This window comes from Muscardinus avellanarius (assembly GCF_963383645.1).
Source record: "Muscardinus avellanarius genome assembly, chromosome: 6".
Lineage (NCBI taxonomy): Eukaryota > Metazoa > Chordata > Mammalia > Rodentia > Gliridae > Muscardinus > Muscardinus avellanarius.
In genome coordinates, this window is record NC_137791.1 from 54,073,116 (window position 1) to 54,095,758 (window position 22,643).

The 22,643-nt window shown below is 44.1% G+C and overlaps 2 protein-coding genes across 2 annotated transcripts in view; one reads left to right on the top strand and one right to left on the bottom strand.

Annotated features, from left to right (window-relative positions):
• TSPAN5 (tetraspanin 5) overlaps nt 1–1,811 on the top strand; it is a gene marked incomplete at both ends in the record, with an annotated part of 184,088 nt that extends 182,277 nt beyond the window's left edge. Inside the window, one exon of the mRNA XM_080697447.1 lies at nt 1,746–1,811. Coding sequence (XP_080553573.1) covers nt 1,746–1,811 — 66 coding nt within the window. The remainder of the gene's footprint in view (nt 1–1,745) is intronic.
• Nucleotides 1,812–20,775: 18,964 nt separating this feature from the next.
• The window catches only part of RAP1GDS1 (Rap1 GTPase-GDP dissociation stimulator 1), a gene marked incomplete at both ends in the record, with an annotated part of 127,576 nt that continues 125,708 nt past the window's right edge, over nt 20,776–22,643 (bottom strand). Inside the window, one exon of the mRNA XM_080697193.1 lies at nt 20,776–20,903. Coding sequence (XP_080553319.1) covers nt 20,776–20,903 — 128 coding nt within the window. The remainder of the gene's footprint in view (nt 20,904–22,643) is intronic.

Consider the following 22,643-nt stretch of genomic DNA (forward strand, 5'->3'; position numbering starts at 1 on the left):
TATAGTTGAATATTTTTTAGTCATCAAAAAAGGATGGGAGGCTGGGCATAGTGGCGCACGCTTGTAATCCCAGCATTCAGGAGGCAGAGACGGGAGGATCATGGTTTGTGGACAGCCTCAGCTACATAGGCCCTTCACAACTCAGTGAGACTCTGTTTCAAAAAATAAAAATACTAAAAAATAGGACCAGAGGTGTAGTGAAAAAGGATGGGAGCTGGGCGTGGTGGCGCAGGCTTGTAATCCCAGCATTTGGGAGGCTGAGACAGGAGGATTGTTCATGAACAGCCTCAGCTACTTAGTGAGGCCCTTTGCAACTCAGTGAGACCCTGTTTGAAAATAAAGAATAAAAAATAGGGATGGGGGTGTCGCTCAGAGGTAGAATGTCCCTGGATTCCATCCCCAAGGGTACTGCAAAAAAAAAAAAAAAGGGATGGACTAGCTGGACATTTTTGCAAGAGTCACCCTGGTTTTCTCTTTCAACAGTGCTTGGTAGATTATATGTGTTTCCTCTCTGGACCATCCCAAGGTCCTCTTCACCCCACCCCTGCCTCTCCACAGCCACCTGCCTTCCTCTCTCAGGTGTGCAGAACTACCACCAGGCATCCCCATCTGCCTGTCTATGCTTTACTGCCTTGACTGCGATAACGTGGCTTTGAAGAACTTTGCCAAATGCTTTTTTCCCAATCTCATGAGGAGAGGGAGCATGTGGAGATCCTGATGACGGTGCAGAAGTAGAGAGGTGGCCGAATCTCCCTTCAGAAGAAACCAGAGCACAACAGGAGAGCAGGCCAGAGGCGGTGGGGTGTGTGTTACACTTGGAGAAGTCACAGATCCATCACAACTGGAACCGCACCCACAAACTACCACTGAAAGATGACCCCGCTGTGTGCCTTTGAGACTCATTGCCTGAATGAGCAGTGAAATCCACCACAGAGCTGTGTGGCCATGTAGCCACCTTGCACAAGATAGGAGCCCCTGAATCTGTCTGATAGGAGCTGTCTGAATCTGCTGTGGCCGAAGATCTCTCCGCCAAGCTCATCCTGGGAGACAGTGCTAATGGGAGCCACGCCTTAGGCTGACTTCCTGTAGCCACAAAGGCCACATGTGCATATTGGGGCTATATTAACTTTCCTATAAGTTGTACCAAAACATTTGCCAAGTCCAATTTTTAAAAAAGTTTTTAAAATAAAAAATCTGATAGCAAAAAAGAAATGAACTACTAGTACATGTGGATGAACCTTGAAAATACTTTGCTACATGAAAAAAGATACAAAGGCCACATGTTGTAGGATTCCATGAACATGAGATACCTAGAAGGCACATCGTAGATGGGAAGTAGAGTTGTGGTTACCAGGGCTGTAGAGACAAGGGGATGGCAATCACCCATTGGAACGGGGTTTATTTGGGGGATAATGAAAGTGTTCAGTAGTTAGATAGTGGTGATAGGTGTGTATTTTTCGGAATATACTAAAATCCACTGAATTATTGATGTGAAAAGGATGCATTTTATGGTATGTGAATTATCTCTTTTTTCTTTCTCTTTTTTTTTTTTTTTTTTGCACAGTACTGGGGTTTGAAGCCAGGACCTCTTGCATGCTAAGCAAACACTCTTACTTCTGAGCCACATCCCCAGCCTATGAATGTCAGTTTTAACAAATCAGATTATAAAAGCAATGGAATATAGCAGCCAAGGAAAAGCCTGATGTAGAGTTTCATTCTTTGACACTCTTTTCTTACTTTCTCAGATTTTTGGAATATGCCTGGCCCAGAATTTGGTTAGTGACATTGAAGCCGTCAGGGCTAGCTGGTAGAGCCCCCGCGACGGCTACTGCAAGACACTGGACTGACCCAGCCTCCATCCCCTCCCACATGCAGAGCTGACCACAGAGGCATCCTGCACTCCACCTAATGGAACTGCCAAGAACTTGTCTTTCATTAGGGGTGAAACTGGAAAATGCTGCTCACTGACCGAATTTTTTTTTTTTTAAGATAACCAACATGAAAGTCATTGTGCCGTGAATCTACTGTAGCCATGAATTTATGGATAGATGGATGTTCACCAAAAAGGAAAGAAAGGGAGGGCGGGGCACCCAGATGGACTTGAATTTGTGGCAAATACAGCCCTGTCATCCACCCCAGTGACTGGAGGGCCGGCAGGGCAGTCGTGTCCTTCCCACATCGGGGCAGGGCGCCTGTGTTCTGTGACCTGAAGAATCACCTCTCTGTTCAGACTCAGCCACTTACCTGAGCGTGCAGTGGGGTAAGGTACAGCATCCCTCCACGTACAGTTCAGGAAACTTTTGCACCTCTCACCTGGAGAAGAAGTCAGCTGGACTTTGGGTTCAACATCTGTGATGATACTGAACAGGGAGTGTGGCTGGCACACCCTGGTCCATCTCAGAGCATCTCCTTCTAAGAGAAACGTGTATCCCACGGTCACCGGGTGCGAGCGGCGGAGACTTCAGGATGCTGTATTTTAGCACGACTGATCTTTTTTCTAAGTAGGCCTGAGCTTTATTTATCAATGAAATACAAGAAGAAAATGAAGTTAATTAATGAGAGGTATTAATTAAATACTCCCTGATCCCTGCCCCAGAATTTCTTTGGGAATTCTGGAATTCTCTGGGTTGTGTTTCATTTTATTTGTTTTTGTTTTTGTTTTGTCTCCCAAAGGTGAAGACTATGCTACAGTTTCTCTTACATTTTAAAGTTTTCTTACTCAGCTTGAGTATTAATTTTTTTGTATAATCTTAACCTGCATGGCCTGTGACTGAATCACCCTCCTCCCTCTCTTGCCATCTCTCCTGGACATGTGGAAATGCTGGTCAGTGTTGCTTTCAAAGGTCCATGGCCTCAGGAGTTGTGGCACACTGTCCCCGCCTGGTGGGAAGAGGTGGCCAGGCTGTCACAGATGCTTCCCCAGACCCAGCCAGCTCTCTCCTCCAGCTCCGTCTCGACACCTCCCCTTTCTTTCTCTTTGAACAGAGTTGGGCCCCGTTCCAAAACAGTGTTGACACAATCAGAAAGCATCTGATTTTATTTTTCCTTCTTCTTGCGGTATTAGTTTGCTGACAGTGATAAGCAGCGCGTGGCCAGAGCTCCCCTGTCCTTTATGTCAGCCCCACTGTCTGGATGGGAACAAAGCACAAATACTGTGGCGAGGCATGTGTCGAAGTGGACAGGTGTTCTGCAACACAGGTGGGAAACCACTTCCAGGTGCTGCCACCCCGCCCCCACTCCAGATGGGAGGGCCAGGTGGCCACCCGCCCCAGATTTTAACCCAACTGGTGTCCACCAGATGTTGCTCTCCTGGGAGCAGATATTAGTCTGGAACACTGGGAATGTTTTGCAGTGGTGACACATTCGCCAGTGCATATCTGGGCAGCCAGCTAGCACACTGTGGAAATTCAGCAAGGTTTTCCACTCCAGCCTCACATTACATCGCAGTGGCTGACAGATGTGTCCCTCTGCTTAGACAACGAACAGAAATGCTTTTAAAATCTCATCTCCACAGTTTGGGAGTGTGTGAGACCGTGTGTGTGTGTGTGTGTGTGTGTGTGTGTGTGTGTGTGTGTCTGTGTAGGTAGCCATGTTCGTTGCACATTCTGGATGTAAGATGACCTCACTTCGTCCCTGCCCATCCCACAGCTGTTGTTTTGTAACGTCCTTCCAACATGGAGAAGACATGAGCTCTCCCATCGGCGCTTTTGTCTTTTTCTTACCTCATTCTCCAGTGAACTCCATCTGACCAGTTGATTCGGAATCAGGCAAGATCCCCACCCTTGGGCACGTCCAGTGAAAGGCCAAATAGCCAGTCCAAGTGAGTTTCCAATTTTAATTAGTCACCCTTTATTTTTTACACTTAAGAGTGATTGTAATAAAGGCTGTCATTAATAAACTTGGTTCTACCTTCCATGAAGTTGTGACTTCTTCTTCTGGCCCTGGGGAATTAATTCTCAAATCCAGCGGTTCTCAGTCTCCACTGTGCAGTGGAATCTTCAAAAGGGCTCGGGGTTGGGGGGATCCTTGGTAGAGCATGTGCTTAGAGTGCATGAGGCCCTGCCTGAGTTCTATCCCCAGCCCAAACACACAGACGGTTCTAAGAAGCACTGCTCCCATCAGTTCTCTAGGGTAGAAGGGGACAGGTAGACTTTCATGGTTGTGGAGGGAGATGTCCCTTCCTAAATGCAAGTTGATAAGATAGATGCAGAGTCTGGTGAGTAGACCTCTGTCCTGTCCCTGAGGTTGTCACCTACTGGTTGCGATCACCTAGGGACTAATGACCCCCAGGCCTTGCCCCTAGCAGTTCTGGGGTGTGGAGCCTGGGTATGTGTATATTTTCAAAAGTTCCCATGAACATTAATGCACAGTAGGATTTACAGATCTAGACACATTTATAATCTTAAGAAAATAATTGCTTGTGGTCCCTTGAAGCAGGAATCTTAACCCATTTGAAAACCACCAACTTGAGTGTCTTTTTAGTGTGACATAACTCTAGGAGACTTTAAGACCGATGAAAGACTTTAAAAAAAAAAAAAAGGAAACAAAATTTGGGGTTCGTGTAGTACTCTCAGACTGTAGCAGTGTGTCCCAAGACTTGTTTGAGGAACAATTTGCCTCGCTTCCCTGGGTATTTGAAACAAAAGTGTTTTGATTGTAAGACCACTAGTCAGTGGGGATTGGAGGTGACCGATCTCTGATCCTTAATTTTTCTTAGCATTTATGTGAGATAACTGGCTCTCCTCACTCTTTGCAAACCAACCAACAAAGGAGAAAAATTGCAGCTTTGAAGTAAAAGGACACTTTGTCTACAAAAATCAAAACTGGTAGGCTTCAGAAAGATCACTAAATTTATCTTTTATTTATTGGTTACCACAAACACGATTGCTTCCACCAAATAAAAAGGTAAGTTTTGAAAAAGACTGGGAAATTTAAAAGTAGAACTGCAATACAAAGTATTTGACAAACTACTCTTCTCCCAGGGAATAAACCTTGACTTCTTTGAGCTTTCTTCCTGCCTGGCCTTCTTCCCTTGAGGGGTTCTTAAAAGTTTGTCTTGTGCTTTTTTATTATGCAGAATGCTTGATCTTTCATGCCCTGCGTTTGTGTGGGCAAGAATCAAATAATTCTGCAGTTTGGGGCTTCTCCCTGTGTGTGTTTCCGGCTCCCTTGGACAAGAGCCCTGGGAAGCTGGTGGGCTAAACAATGAGGAGCTGGAGCCCAGTGACCTGGCAGGCCCTTCCGAGCCATCTTTGTCAGTTATTCTGCAAAGCTCTCCTTCTCTGGGGAAATCCTGTGCAGACCTCCAAGGAAGAACCGGGAAGCTCTCCACAAACGCTGGCCTTTGGGGCTTTGAGGCCAGCACTCCACAGCGGGCCAAGGCGCCATCTCTCAGCCGGGGCAGCCCAGGGTCAGAGCGAGGAGGAAAGGCAGCATTGACATCATCGTTGGCTATACTGCAGCATGGTAAAACTGGGAAACCTACGTGTGATGACAGACAAAGCACCGAGTTCCTGGACTGGGGAGTGGAGAAGCTAAACTTTGAACACGAACAAAAGCCATCTTTACATTCACCCAGACTTCCTTTTTTCAGGGGGTGGGGGTTCTACAAAGGGAGCACTTAGAGAGCTACAGTTTGGGTTTATTTCTTAATTTGAGAAACTATTTCCAGCTTTCTATGGAGTACTCCTATTGAGTGGATATTTTACAAACTTGCCACCAGTGAAGGACACCTGATTAGTCTCCCTTAGCCCAACCCCTGGCGGCCGGCGCTGGCCAGTGCAATTCATTCTTTTGCTTGGGAATGCCAGCGCAAGTAAAGCTAAAGGAAAAGCAGCCAGCTTTCTGCATTCCACTGTGGAAGCTTTCCACTATGGAAATGAACTAGAAAAGGAAATAGTAGCATGCAAACAAGATAAGTCCCATGCCATTGCTCTCTCTGCGCCTTTCAAATCTGGAGATACTGTGCCTTTTTTTTTTTTTTTTTTTTTTTTTTTTGCGGAGCTACTGGTTAAACTGGAATGTTTTAGTGGCCTGCCCTCTAGTGTCTATTGTGCAGAACTTCAGCTGACTGGAGTTGGAGCAGGCAGTTAATGGACTGTGGGGAAAGGGGGGTCTATGGCTTACATGTGTGCTTTGGACAGGTGAGTTCTTTGTTCCTTTTCCACAATCCTGAAAACGGCATGTTTTTGAAAGGGAGAAGGATGTTTTGCTTCATCAATATCTCATGTCCTGATTTTGCTGCTGGAATTTAATTAGAGCACCCCAGGCATGTGCAGGCCAGGTGGAAGCGGGGCTCTGCCTTCCTGCAGGGTCTCAAGTGTAATTCCTAGAAGATGGTGGTGACCATCAGGTTTCCTGGAAGTTTGCTGTACCTGGGCACTGTGCTGAAAACCCTTGGCATAACTTTTCAAGGAAATGTGACCTGATGGTGGATTGGGGTCCCTACCAGTAGAAGGGAGCTTCCTTAAGACCTACGCTGTCATCTTCCAAGGAGGATGAGACAGACATGTGAGGAACACAGGGGCAGAAGAAAGGGCTGGAAGAGGAAGAGGCCAGACCTGGCTCCAGGGAGAGGAAGCCGACAGCGCAGGGCAGATGTGAAGAGGAGCAGAACCTTGCTGAACTACATGGTTGGTCACTGAGGTGGTGGGTAACCACGTCATGTGGAATGATATTGCAGCCTGAAAAGTGGAGCTATTGGTAAAATTAGTGTAGGTACAAAACATTCCTATTTTATAGAAATGAATTAAAAACCATTCCAGTACTGTCCCGCACAATAACTCATGGAAGACAAATTAATAACAATCATCCCTTGATCCCTCAAGGAATCAGTGAAACTTGGCAAACTTGCAAATCAAACTCTGCCTTCTAGTTGTGCAGGGCAGCAGGAGATTTACTTTTCTTCATGGTCTTCAGATTCATAGAGGATATAAAGGAAGCCAACTGCCATGGTCTGAATGTTTGTGTTTCCCAAAATCCGTATGTTGCAATCAGTCCCCATGTGTTAGTATGAAGAGGAGGGGCCTTCAGGCAGTGATGAGGTCTCGAGGATGGAGCCCTCTTCACTTCCGGGTTTGGACCCTTATATAAGGGGTCTGAGGGCATTAGTTTGCTTCTTCCAACAAGCCAGGATGCGGAGAAGGCCCTGTCTCTGTGGAGCAAGCCCTCATCAGGCACCACAACTGCAGATCCCTTAGTCTTGGACTTCCCAGTGGTCAGAACTGTAAGCCATGTATTTTTGCTTGTAAATTATTCAGCTTAATGTATTTTGTTATAGCAACTTGAGGGCACTAAGACAGCGGCTGTTTCCTCTGTCCCTGTGAAGTCACTGGTAGCTGAGGGCCAGCAGGGCTGGCAGTAAGGTTATCACATGTCCACAAGTCGCAGTGTGTGTGTGTGTGGGGGGGCATTCCATGGAAGCAGGTGAGATTGGAGGTGATGGTCCTGCTTTTCAAGGTTGAAGCCAGGCCCTTGCATTAGAACAGCATTTTCTCATTCCTCAATGCACATTAGAATCCCCTGAGAGCATTAAATGATGCAGCCCTCTCCCAAGCCCCCTTTTATTTATTTATTTTTGTGGTACTGGGGATGAAACCCAGAGGCTTTCTACCCCCAGGTTATACTCCCAGACCTATTTTATATTTTATTTGGAAACAGGTCTCACTAAGTTGCTGAGAGCCTCACTAAGTAGCTGAGGCTGGCTTTGAACCTGTGCGATCCTCCTGTCTCCGCCTCCCAAGTGCTGGGATTACAAGTACAAGCCACCATGCCTGGCTTCAAGCCCCCTTTTAAACTTCCAGGGATTCTAACTTACTGCCAGGGTTTCGCCAGCCTGCTATGAATCAGAATCACCTGGTCTTAATGTAGATGATATTCAGGAAGTCTCCAGCAGTTCTAGCACGCTCTCAGGTGGTGCTGCCAGGCAGGCCTCACTTATAGCTCTGCAGAACCAGTTTCTTTTGGGGGCTGGAAAGTAGCTTGGTGGTAGTGTGCATGTTTATCATGCATGAGGCCCAGGGTTCAATTCCCCAACAAAAACACAAATACTTTCTCATGACAAGTTTTACCAAGCTAAAATTTGGGGGTCTGGAAGGGACAGATGACTGTCAATAGTCAATATGTACCTATTTGTTAAAAATATGTTTCATTCTGATTACAAAAGAAAAATCTCAGTTCAGAAAACCAATAAAATAAGTTTCTTGTATTTTTGCCATGTAGGGGTATTATATGTGCAATATATTAGAATGTTAAGTTTCTTACTTTATTTGAGTTTGTACATAATGTCCATACTGTTTTGTGGTTTTCTTTCTTTAAATGGGGATATTTTCAGTATCAGTAAAATTTTTTATTCATTCATTCATTCATTCATTCATTCATTTACTTTTGTGGTACTGGAGATTGAGCCCAAGGATGCCCTACCTCCGAGCTTCACACCCAGTCTTTTTTGGTTTTGGTTGCTGAGAGTCTCACTATACTGCTGAGGCTGTCCTCAAGCCTGAGAGCCTCTTGTCTCAGCCTCCTAAGTACTGGGATTACAAGCGTGCACCACCTCCTCACCCTACAGAATGTTTTGTGTAATAAAAATATTTTCATCACATAGTTTCTGTTATAGAGATTAAGGGTTCTCAAAATTTGGTCCATAGACTTCCTGGAGTTCCTATGAAGCCTCGGTGGCTCAGGGGTTCAACTGTCTTTAGTTCTCCCCCATCTTGTTCCCTCGGTATGCCGTGGGCTTCCGTGGAGCTGTCGTTTTTCTGACAGCTCAGGGAGTGTGTGCTTGTGTATCTGCATTTGAAACATTTCTCACTTTTAACTTATAATATGGTGAATATTTGCAGAAATAAGCCACATAAAGATAAGCTTCTCAGGGTCTATTTTTAAAAACATAAAGAGGTCCTGAATTGGATTGGAGCCTGCCGTGAGGCAAGGCCGGTGCTGGGGCCTCTGAGGCTGGGATAGGAGCCTGCTGTGAGGCAAGGCCGGTGCTGGGGCCTCCGAGGCTAGGATAGGAGCCTGCTGAGGGTTTAGGCCAGCGCTGGGGCCTCCGAGACCAGGATAGGAGCCTGCCAAGGGTTTAGGCTGGTGCCAGGGTCAGCAAGGCGAGATCGGAGCCTGCAATGAGGCAAGGCCGGTGCTGGGGCCTCCGAGGCTGGGATCGGAGCCAGCAGAGGGGTTAAGCTGGTGCGGGGGCCAGCAAGGTCAGGATCAGAGTCCTCCGGGTGGCCAGGCCTCTACTGGGGATGTCAAGAGTGGGACTGGAACTTGCAATGCGGTATGCACAGAGAAATATCACAGAAAGTAAAAACTAGATGCTTCCCCTAGCAAGCAAAATCTAGGAGGAAAGGGGTAACAGCAGGAGGTCAAGTTGCAAAAAGGGCCCTATAGGGAAGCAATTAAGGTGACCAGTCAGAGGGGATGGGATCTCCTCATCCCACAGAGGATAAAACCTCCCCCATGGGATGGGGGAGGATGTTAAAAAGAGGGAGGAGGTCTTATTACTATCATTTATCTGTTCCAGATTAGCCTGCCTACCTCCCTTCATTCTTTTCCTTTCTTTTTTTTTTCCTTTCCTTTTCCTTTCTTTCTCTTTTTCTTTCTTTGGTGCTGGGATGGAATCCATCTAGCACATGATGGATAAGCACTGTCTTTGAGCTACATCCCTCGCCCCAGAGTAGCATTTTTGTGACCTAATAAAATATCAGAATGTCAGTTATCCAAGAAACCAGAATCTGTTTTGAGGGAGTCACAGTTGTTCTTCAGCGTCCATGGGCGCTTTGCTCCAGAACCCCCTTAGATATCCAAATCCATGGACTCTCAAGTCTCATATAAACTGGTGTAGCATTGTCACACAGCCCGCATAATCCTCCTGCATACTATAAACCATCTTTATATTACTATGCCTAATACCTATATGATTCCTAATATACAATGTTTATTGAGATCCACAGATGTAGAGACCCTAGATATAGAGGGCCAGCTATACTTCATCACCACTGAGGTGTTTATAGTGCAGAGCAGCCCCTGACCCCACCCACCACCACAGTGTGCCCCCCAGGTACTTGGTTAGAGTGTGAGGGAATGAAATAAGAAAATGATTCATAAGGGTATTTCATGTCTTTTAGAAAAGATCATCTCAGGGCTCTGGCTTCATGTCCTAATTTAATTTCTGCTGATGTTTGATTATTTTGCTTCTTGAACAATTGCTAATGCTGACTCTCAACATAGTCTCTTGAATCTTATGTTTATCAGACACTTTTCCAAGTTCTAGGGTGGGAGGTGGGGCCAGGAAAACATTAAAACAAATGGCACATAAGACAGACCTTACTCCTCCCACTGTGGTGCAGAGGAAAATCTTTGAGATGTTGGTTCCATTATCAAACTGGACTTGAGAAGGTGTGTGATAGTTGCCAGTTACCATGAAGATTCAAGAAGGGCATTCACTCCCAGCCCTGCAGGATATTACAACCTGTATGCACTGAAAAAGCTCTTTGGGTTAGTTTGAGGAAGAAAAAAAAAAAGAAAATCAACACATGATATGGTAAAAAGGTCTCAGACTATCCATGTGCTACTCAGACCCAAGTGCATGTGAAAACTGGCCACATCTTACTTATGGCCTTAGGTTACTTCTTCTCCCACTCTGTTCCACTCAGTGCAGATATGAGCCACCTTTAGAGCCTTAAAAATGTTCAGATACCCAAGTGCCAGCTTCAGGAATTTGATTCTATGTATGTTAGGTAAAGCACTCCCTTTTATTATATTTTATTTATTTTTCTTAAGACCCCTCAGAGGTATAAACTTGATTTGAATTTTATTTATTTTTATGTGGATTGTATTTAAAATGGCATACATTCAGACTGTGCTTGGTGCCTTCTCCCCTGCCCCACTTCCCCTTCCCCCTCCCAACAATGAGTCTCCAGGTTGACCATGCTACATTCATACTTTTAAACATATTTGAATGTAGCTCCTCCATTAATTAACCTCAGCCTTCTTCCTCTCCTCTCCTTCCATTCTAGCTTTGCTGAGGTTTCCCTTCATTATCTGGAGTTTCTCTGATATCCCTAATACTCCCTAGTTTGGACATATTAGAGAAAACATATCCCTTTTCTTTCTGTGCTTGGCTGATCTCACTTAACATAATGTTCTCCAGGTCTTTCCATCTTCTTGCAAACGACATATGATCTGGTTATATCACTCCTGGGTGTCTTTCCAAGGGGGTTGAAATCAGAGAACTACAGTAACATATGCATACCATGTTCACAGCAGCACAATTCCTAATAGCCAAAATATGGAACCAACCTAGGCCTCCATCAACAGATAAATGGATTACAAAATTATGGGAAATACAAACAATGGAATTCTACTGAGCTATAAAGAAGAACAAAAGCATACCCTTTTAAAATGAAGGTTCTGATTCTGGGTCTTGTGTAGACTCTAATGTGGCACAGAGATGTGGGAGTAGAGGAAATGCAGCCAGGCACGAGGGGCTCAGTTGTTTACAGAGCATCCCCTGCGGTCCTGGCCCAGCTGGACTGAGGACCTGCCCACCGGATCGCTCCTTCCCACAAGCCTCTGAGCTCCTCAAACCCAAAGCATCAAGCCAGACGTTGTCCTTTTCAGAAAGCTGCCTCCCTCCTGTGTTCCTGAACATCATCATCTTCTGCCTTCTCACCCGTCAGACACTGCAGAATCACCTTTACTTCTGGTCTTTACCCCCATAAATAATATACTGCGTAAGCCTTAAGAACCATGAGGCAGAGCTGGGGATGTAGCTCAGTGGTAGAGCCCATGCCCAGCATCTGTGAGGCCCTGGATTCCATCCCCAGAACTGCAAAGGAAAAAAAAACTTGCAAAGCTTCTAACATTTTACCCTATTTGCAAACTAGCAAGTTCACTGGCGATAATTTTAAGGGAAAAAAGGCCCGAAACTCTTGGGTAGAAACAAAGGGAGCTATTGTTCAAAGCACTGTGAGTAGTGTGTCTCTTGTCTGCAGTGGTGCTTCTTACCCCCAAGGCCCACAGAGAACTGGGGTGGGGGGAGATACCACACACACACAGTGGGTGTGTCCCCACTGAGAAACCCTGAGCTTAGGAAATCCCGGAGCTTATAAAGATGTCAGCAAGCATCCTGGCCAAGCTTTGCCCCTGAGGGAGACAGTATCTTCATTTTTCCTTAGAATAAAAAAATCTGCTCTTTGCCCCACAGGGAGATTCTGTCTCTCTCACACAAGGTTGTTTGTTAGAAAAACATTGAAAAGAAAGTTTCAAACCAAAGCTGCCAGAAGTACAGAAACACGAAATATCCATGGAGAATTGTCTTCTAACAGGAGGATCTCATCCCCATTACCCATCAATCTCCCTGCTGATTGTGTGTGTGTGTGTGTGTGTGTGTGTGTGTGTGTGTGTGTGTGTGGTCTCCATCTACTGTACTCCTTCTGATGCCATTAACAATTGTCCTGGTTCTAGGACAAAAACATAAAGCAAATATACCAACCTCTGTTTTCAGACCTTAGTAGTTCCTATTATATAGCAAAATATTAAAATGTCTAAGGTCTGTTTTCCATGTCCATCTTCTTTCACATGTCCCTCTGCCCCAGGTTGCCAAGAGAGCCCAGTCATCACTCTCTGCACCCTAGAACTCTATTCCCACCACGGTTGAAGTCTTTGTTTGCTGTACACTTGGATTCCTGTATTTCTCATCTTCTCCTAAGGCAGTGCCAGGTGTACACAAGCAGTGTCTGGTGAACCTCAGTAGAGAGAGGAAGGCTGTTAGGTTTGAAGGCTAGGCTGGTGTTTTGTTTTGAACCTCAAATTAAAACTGGCAGCCCTAGTTTTAATACTTGGGGCTTTGTGAGTTCTGTGGCTGTGGCCCATATGAGAACAAATTGTCCTAGGCAGACCTTGATGACGAGGACTGTGAATCAAGATTTCAAGATGCTAAATAGGAAAAGCAGTTCCCAGGGTTTCGGCGGGCGGGAGTGCATCTTGTGAAGCATGTGGGTCTCCAGGCCGAGCTGGGACTTGGGCTCACAGTGCTGCCGAGGATCCAGCCTCGTCACCCCTTTCTGTCTGCTATACTTTCTGTGCAGCCCTTTGTATTCTGGTTTGTACTTGATGGATGTAGCAGGCTGCTGTAGTCCTGGGCCATGTCAACATCCGAGTCATGGAAAGGAGAGCGAAGGCGAGGTGAGGTAAAGAGGGCCTTCTAGCAGCTGTGACCTTTCTTTTCACTAGTGAGGCATCACACCTCAGTGGTGATGAAGTATGCCGGCCCTCTATATCTAGGGTCTCTACATCTGTGGATCTCAATAAACATTGTGTATTAGGTATCATATAGGTATTAGGCATAGTAATATAAAGATGGTTTATAGTATGCAGGAGGATTATGCGGGCTGTGTGACAATGCTATACCAGTTTATCATCTGGGAATAGGAGGGGATAGAGGAGGGGATAGAGAGGCCATCTGTATCACCTGTGAGGTGGGGGGAGGTGAGCAGGGAGGTGGGAGACCAATGGGAGCTACCAGCCCACAGCATAGCAACTCAAGTTAAGGATGGAAAAAAAAAACCCAATTCTGACCAATCATAAAAGAGCAGAAAGGGAACCTCAGGAAGGTTTAATGTCCATCCCTCAAGGGCTTGGGTGGATACCCACTTGGGAATCCTTCTCTCTGCGAGCTCTCTCTCTCTCTCTCTCTCTCTCTCTCTCTCTCTCTCTCTCTCTCTCTCTCTCTCTCTCTCCCCCCCCCTCAGGTCATGTGAGAAAGCAGTGTGCAATTGATAGTGCTCGGCCTGGAGAATTCCCAGGTAGTGATCAGAAGACACCTGCTGGACATCAAGGCCGAGGCTGGCTGAAGTTCCTAGGGGCGGCCTGCAACTCTCTTCAGATCATGTACACTTGGGAGAAAGCAGGTTGCAATTGACAATGTGTGGCTTGGTCTCCTCCTAAGTAGTGTCCAGAAGGTAAGTGCTGGACATTAGGTCCCCATTGTCCAAAAGAGTTTTCTGCTTTTTCCCTTTGTTTACAACAAACCACCTGTTCGATTTTCTATTGTCTGCAAGTGTCATTCTTTGTACTTCGTAGACAAGAACCCCAGTTAAAAAAAAAATGTCCATTTTAGCCGGGCATGGTGGCGCACGCTTGTAATCCCTGCACTTGGGAGGCTGAGACAAGAGGATCATACGGGTTTGAAGCCAGCCTCAGCTACTTAGTGAGGCTCTCAGCAACTTAGTGAGACCCTGTTTCCAAATAAAATATATATTTTAAAAAATGTCCATTTTATCCTGGCATGATGGCGCACGTTTGTAATCCCAGCATTCGGGAGGCAGAGACCAGAGGATCATGGTACACACACAGCCTCAGCTACTTAGTGAGGCCCTCTGCAATTTAGTGAGACCCTGTTTCGAAATAAAGAATAAAAATTAGGGCAGGGGGTGTAGCTCGGAGGTTGAATGCCCCTTGGTTCCATCCCCAGACCCGCCAAAAAAATGGAAGAAAGAAAGAAAGAAAAAATGTCCATTTCACTAAGGGTGTTCTTTGTGGGGAATTCTGTGGAACTATAGCATTCTGTGGGAAAGCTGGAAAACTGGAGTTTTTTTTAAGTTTGTCATCTTGTCCCCTGAACAAAGTTGGGGTTCTGTAAGTAAGAAGATGAAGGAGCAAGCTATTTGGTAAGGTGCGACATCATCCACAAAGACACAATTCTTATCAACACTTTATTCCTTTTCGATATGGCAAGGGTATGAGGCATTCTGGCTTATTTTGGGGGGTGTCCTGGGTTGGCCATCCTCAGGGGCAACAAGGTCTGGAATTGTTCTTGTGCTATTGCCATATTTTTGTTCCCACTCGAGACATCCTTGGTGAATTATCTGGCTTTTCCTGAGCCTGTTTGCAGGTTACTTGCTTTGGGGAAAATGGGCATGCACTCAGCTTTGGTATATGATATCACTGAGAGGTTTAGGGTAGAGTATTCTTCATGTGGGTCTTGGAGCAAACATTTCAATTGTGTTAGCCTTGTTTCTGTGGTTTGGCTACTCGATTGGCTGCTCAGGTTATCCTGCGAGATTGGCAGGTGATGTCTGTGGTAGGAAGTCTCCAAAGGGAGGCCTCACAGAGCTGAGGGCAATAAGCTTGGGTTAGCAGAATGCTTCAATGCATAAGTTTCCTGATTCATGGGGTACAGAAGATGGCAAGAGCCACGTGTGTGGCATAGGCCTGTAATCCTAGTACATGGGAGGCTGAGACAGAGGGTTGCAGGTTCAAAGCCAGGCTCACCAGTTTAGTGAGACCTTGTTTCCAAACAAAACAAATGAATAGATTTTTTAAAAATGGACAAATAAATAGGAGTGGGAGTGTAGCTCAGAGGTTAAACACCCCTGGATTCAATATTCAATTCCTAGTAACATACATGTGTGCACACACATACATACACATGTGCATGCACACACACACGATGCCTTGGATTCAGAAGGCTACCCTTTCGGCTTGGCTAAGAAGGGACTTTATAAATTTTTGCAGTCACCACAGGATGCTGCCAGCCCTGTGAGAGGGCAGCAAGGTTGGCACCAGCTCTCTCCCGTTGGCAGGCTGGGGACACAGGCTTGGGCCTGGCTTGCAGCTGTGTGTCTCTGTGTTCCTGCCACATGTGAGTCAGACCGCAGCTGTCATTGGCCTTCAGAATATGGTGTCTTTTCTCTGATAAGATAATACAACTTTGCACAGGTCATAGGAAGGCCCTCAGGTCAAATATTTGGACCTCTTTTTTTACGGTACTGGATATGGAACCCAGGGGTGTTCTACCTCTTAGCTACACTCCCAGCCCTATTTTTTATTCTTTATCTTGAAACAGGGTCTCACTGAGTTGCAAAGGGCCTTGCTAAGTAGCTGAGGCTGTCCACAAACCGTGATCCTCCTGTCCCAGCCTCCCCAATGCGGGGATTACAAGTGTGTGCCACCATGCCTGGCTTGGACCTCTTTTAGATGTAACTGTTACTGTAGGGCTGCTTTTGTGCCTTTACTCCTACTCTGGAAACAAGCTGTTTTTCTGTGAGGTGTCCATAAGTCATGTTCAAATAGGCTTCCTTGTCTGCGGAGTTAAGGCAAATGCAGGATGTGGACCAGACAGGGACTCTTGTAGGTGGGGGAGGAATGCCCTGTCCAATGCCAGCCACGATCACACACTGCCCTCCTGGAATGCTGATGCCAGGGTTACTAGATCTGTCCCCCATCGCCTTTTTTAGTGCTGAGAATCGAACCCAAAGCTTCATACATGCTAAGCACATGCTCTACTACTGAGCTATACCCATAAAAAGGCTCTACCACTGAGATCCAGACGCCATTTTTAAAGAAAAGTCAGAGAACTAGACTTTTATGAAAAATAATGTTTACAGCTATTAATCTTTTTCCTCTTTCTTCAATATCATGTCAATTCTCCTCTTCCTTCTCCTTCACTGCCATCATCATCACCACATGAAGGCCCTTGTGCCATCCATGGTCCGTAGGGGGAATAAATGGATTGGCCAGGTCACAGAGCTGTGGAGTGTTAAGTGGTTGAGACCCGGCGACTCTTGTGAAGAGGAAGTTCTCTGCCCCTCCTGAGCCCTTTCCACCAGAGAGGATGTTTTATCAGTCTGCAGGGTGTTTTATCAGCTTGGAACAAATCCGCCTGGTGGGTCACAGGTTTGATAAGAGGCTCCAGGTACTGGGGCTGCTGATGACAACTCTGAGAGGTGGACTCCAACAGCTGGCTGAACCCCAGCTCAAGGTGCTTTGCAGGTGTGCTCTGTTCCTCCTCTTGAGGGGACCACTGCTGATAGGGTTTGGAAAGGGATGGCGACAAATGGTTGAATGGTGTTGTGGGGCGATACTCAGTGCCCAGGAGGCAGCGCTGTTGTGAGACCTACGTAGCTTATGTTTGACCCAATTATAGTTTGATTCCAGCATATAAAATGAGTTACCATTTTAAGCTCCTAGTGTTATAAGACAGATATGTGTAGTGACTGTTTCCTAAGTGTTGTTAGATTATAATCCAAGTGGACATAGCAAAAAAGCGCAACTTGGTAGAGTTTTGCTTTTTATAATGAATATACATAATTGTACAGTTTTATTCCCATTGACTTAGTAATAAAAGCTAGTATCATTGAGCTGCTACTATTATTTCCACTTTATAGCCAAAGAGATCTGTAGAAAGAGAAAGCACTGTAGTGGGGACCTGTGTTCAAGGTTCATGGCTTGCTCTGCAGACCTAGCCATGAGTGTCAGGGGAAGGAAAGCTAGGGGTTATGTATGTGCTTTGTACTGAGTATAACTGCATGCTTCTCAACCTATTACTAGGCATGCTGTCTCTTGGTTGTTTGAATTCCTTTAGTTGGGAATCCGCAGAGGAAAAATAGTGGTGTCATTTTAGGCCATTAGATTTTACAATTTTATTCAACCTTATCTTGAACCTTTAAAAGGCTTGTCATAAAAATCCTGGGACATGGGATTACACTTGCCATACTGATGAGTAAATAGGTCTGGAGAGTTTAAATGACTTGGCCACAGTTACATAGCTAGTATATAGCAGAACTGGGACATGGCTACTGATCAGTGTCCAAAGACCATATACTCTTCTCTATTATACTTTTAGTAATTTCATTAAAAGTAACACCTACAAAACTATATGGCATATATTTTTTTCATATAGAGATCATACCTGTGTGTAAAAAAGGCTTTTTCCTGGTTATAGCTATGAAGATGCACCCCAAGTATCATTTAAGTGCTTTTTGATAGATGTATAATTCAAATGTTACAACTCCTTAGAGCTGAATGGCTTTTAAGCTTATTGATTCTAATAAAAGCTGAGTACAAAGGGTAATGTTCATCTAAGTCAAAGTTTTACCATCTAGACATCTTCCCCCGTTTATGTGCAATGGAATTAGGTAAGTGTAGTAATGGTACCAAAGAGCATTTCTCTTTGAATTTTTCTTTTTTCTTTTTTTTTTTTTGTGGTACTGGGAGTGGAACCCAGAGGCTTTCTACCTCCGGGCTATACTCCCAGACCCATTTTATATTTTAGTTGGAAACAGGGTCTCACTAAGTTGCTTAGAGCCTCACTAAGTAGCTGAGGCTGGCTTCGAACCTGCGTGATCCTCCTGTCTCAGCCTCCCGAGTGTGGGGATTACAAGCATGTGCCACCACGCCCGGCTCTCTTTGAATTTTTCACACGCAGGTTTCTTATACCGTTTCACACCGATGCTTGTATCCCAAGGTGCATTCTATTCCATCAGAAAGGGAATAACTTTAGACCTCAAAATATTTGTTTCCCATCTCTATTCTTATCATAGTATACTCAAAATATGTTTTATCAAGAAAAACAATGGATTCTGGGACAGTGTTTGATCAGTTTTTCTTTGAGCACAAGGTTAAAGTCTGGGCAAGTCATGAGATTCCAAGTTGCTGATGGGGCGGAAGAGAAGAGACCTTGTAGCATGCTACAGAGGTGTTGAGATTCCTGGCTTTTTCACTTTTCATCAATGCTGCAGTGTTGGCACAAATGATTTGTTGTGCTGCTCCTCTCATTCTCTCCTTTAAGATGTACTTTTAGTGGGTAGAAAACTGAATGGTAGCCTTTAAAACTAAGATTAAGTAGTAGGAGATATGGGATAGAATAGTCTATATTCTCCCACCAACTGCTGTGGCTTAGCGGTGGATCTTCGTTATCCTAAGACCAAGCCTTCTAGTCTTCCTTTGGAAATGATAATTGTATTTGCTTTTGTTGGAGATGGGAATTCCTAGTGTATCAGTGAACTGAATACTGGCAGGTGACCCATCTCTCAAATCTATGATTCTAGGCTGTTTCTGCTCTGTGATTTTCTGATTAATGCTTTTCAGTAAGGATGGGTTCAACTACTGAGAAACTTTTGAAATCTCAAGTCAGATAAACTAAATCTCTAATAAGTCAATTAGAGTATGTGGAATTAGCTCAGGTAGTCTGGAAACTCCATGGAAGCAGGAATTGATGCAACACATACTTATGGCATACCCAGAATAAGCAAGCAATATTTTAGAAGTTGGGAATACATGTAAAATATACAAATAAACCAAACAATGCCATCATAGTTAGATATACTATTTATTAAGTTATTAATATGGATAACTCTATTATGTAACATTACAGATGTCTTTCAAAACCTAACAAAATATAGTCCACTATCCAGCCCAGGAGAAAGACAATAAATACAAGATCATTCTTACAGTAAGTGTAGCATAAGCACAATAGTCCCTTATTTGGACATTAAAGAGAATAGTCAGTCAAAAGTCTTTAGTTCCATTAGGGTTTTAGCTTTCTTGAACAATAGTTGTTTTGGAGTTAAATGTCCAACTTAGGGCACCCAGAGACGTGTGGTATCTCACGGTGGAGAGGAAGGTGGTCCTGACACCTCCTTGGCAGCTACAGTTGAGCCTGCCCTCCCTAGTAGGTAAGTAGTGGTCAAACTTGGGTATGGGGAGAAGGCAGGTAGGTCACAGGGATGTTCTGATCAATTTATAAAGATTGTGTGTCAAAGCTCTAAAAACCCATTTGGTGGTAGTGGCAGTGAAGAGGACACTGTGTCTTGCCAGGGGTGTTCTTCTTGAGTTATGGCTTTCTTACCACCTGTAAGATGACTGTAGTTCTCAGTGGGAAAGTGGAAGTGGGAAACCCGAACAGTGATTGGTATGAGGCCATCTGCAGGATGGACTGGACTGGCTACTATGGCTTTTATACCCTGCCTGCCTTTCTTTAGTCTAGCCAACCTTATTTCATCTTTCCTCCCATGTCCTGCTAGTATAAGATTTAAATGGACTATGAGAGATGAAGCTTCTTGCTTTCAATATGAATGATGAAAAACAAAAAAAATCCATTCTCAAACGGACTATACTCAACTTTCCTCAGTTGAAAACAAATGTCAAATGACTTTTAAACAGAGGGGTTAGACAATGCTAAATAACTGATAGAAAAAGTTCTGAGGTGAAACTATATGTGTATCAGAATCTAAGATACAGGTAACCCCCAAAATGGTATAGTGTAATGGGGATCCTCTAGGCCATTAGTGCTAATCACACTAAAAATTACAAATGTTTTCAACATTGGCTACTAGAATCAGAAACCTGAGGAAGTCTTGCCAAGTCTGTAGCAATTTCAATACTCTACATAGGAAAAAGGAAAAACCATTGGGTAAAGAGAGAGTGAGTGCACTGGGATTTTATTTAACTCTAGATACCATAGGTTTGACATTAGTAGGTAAGACTAATGTAATAAACAGCCATACATTTCTTTTTTTTGGTCACTGTTTCCCAAGAACCAAAAAAAAAAAAAAAAAAAAAAAAAAAAGTGGAGCTATTTTTTACTATTCAATTTCATCTTTAAATAAGCCAGACAGATCCTGCTGCATTCTTTGTTTCTAATTTACCAACACGTTATTATGTAGTTTACCGCATGTGAGGAGCAAGTCATTATGTAGTACCAAGTTTACATCATCATAGGACTACAACATGCACAATCTACTTAATGGAGCTCAAGCAACAGGAGTACAAGAGAACAGTTATGGGTGGAGACTTGTTTTGACAGTCATGTTCACACTAACTATGGGTTTAGAAATCTTATTAGGCAGGTACCTACAGCAGTTCAATTGATATTGGAACATTACACGCATGCACAAGTGATGTGGTAGAGAATGAAGTGGAAGAGGCAGCTGGATGGAGGACAAAGGGGAAATCAGAGATGGGATGATGCCTTATGTCAGGGAGGGGCAGTTCTCAGCTTTCCACAGCAAGTCTCTGCTCTGTTAGAGAGGCCTGTTGGGCAACACTTTTGTTCTCATGACTGCGAAGTTTGGATACGACATCTAGAAAGGCCAGATCTTGCACTTCCTTGTGTAGAGATTCTGGAAGACAAAAACAAGGTAACAGATATACTTACTATGTAATCTACCTAAAGCATATACTCTCAAAGTTTATTTTATTATTTTTATTTTTTTGGTGGTACTGGGGTTCCTGGAAACCCTTCTACCTCCGGGCTACATTCCCAGACCTATTTTATATATATTTTTTTTAAATTTGGAAACAGGGTCATAAGCCAGCGTGGCTGGCTTCGAACCTGAGCGATCCTCCTGTCTCCGCCTCCCAAGGGCAAGGATTACAAGCATGTGCCAACACGCCCACCTCAAAGTTTATTTTAATAATCAGAGCTCTAAAACCAGAAGAGTTTTAGGGAAAAAAAATCCTAGCAGTGGCCTAGCAATGTCTTTTTAAGGAAAGTATTCTAATGATTCAGAGAAATTGTACTTGCCACATTTTATGAAGTTAAATCAGATGTCAAGTTCTATAGTCTAAAGTTAAATAGGTCAATGAGTTATAATTTAACATAGCTTATTATGATATATTTATTTAAATTTATTTATTTTTATGTGGAACATATTGAAAATGGCATACATTCAGACTGCTTGGTGCCCCCCCACCCTGCTTTCCCTTTCCCCCCTCCCAACAGTGAGTGTCCAGGTTGACCATGCTACATTCATACTTTGAAACATATTCAGATGTAGCTCCTCCATTAATCAACATCAGCCTTCTTTCTCTCCTACCCTTCCATTCTAGCTTTGCTAAGGTTTCCCTCCATTATCTGGAGTCCCTCCGGTATTCCTAATACTCCCTAGTTTGGGCATAGTAGAGAAAATATATGTCCCTTCTTTTTCTAGGCTTGGCCGATCTCACTTAACAATGTTTTCCAGGTCTTTCCATCTTTTTGTGAATGACCTGATTTTGTTGTTCTTTATAGTAGAGTAGAATTCCATTGTATTTCCCATAATTTTGTAATCCATTCATCTGTTGATGAAGACCTAGGTTGGTTCCATATTTTGGCTATTACAAATAGCCAAAGCAATCCTCAGCAGTAAGAACCAAGCATCACAATCCCTGACTTCAAATTATACTATAAAGCAACAGTAGTAAGAACAGCATGGTACTGGCACAACAAAAGGCATACTGAGCAGTGGAACAGAAGTTACAGAAACAAACCCACACACCAGCAGTCTTTTGATCTTTGACAAAGAGGCCAAACTCATACACTGGAGAAAAGACAGCCTTTTTAACAAATGGTGCTGGGAGAACTGGCTATCCATTTGTAGAAATATGGAACTAAATCCTTACCTCCCCAATGTGCACAAGATCAACTCGAGATGGATCATAGACTTAGAAATTAGACCAGAGACTGTGAAGTTTGTAGAGGAGGGCATAGGCTCAACACTATAGCATATAGGCACAGGCAGTAACTTTCTCAACAAGACCTCCAAAGTACAGGAAATTAAAGCAAGAATTAACAATTGGGATGGTATCAAACCAAAATGTTTCTTCTCATCAAAGGAAACCATCAAGAATCTAAAGAGAAAGCCCAGAATGGAAGATCATTACCAGCCACCACTGTGATAGAGGGCTAATATCTAGAATACACAAAAAGCTCAAAAGATTCTACACTAGCAAAACAAATAACCCAATCAAGAAATGGGCAACTGAACTGAATAGACACTTCACAAAAGAAGAGATACAAATGGCCAATAGATACATGAAAAGATGTTCAACATCATTAGCCATCAGGGAGATGCAAATCAAAACTACACTGATATTTCATC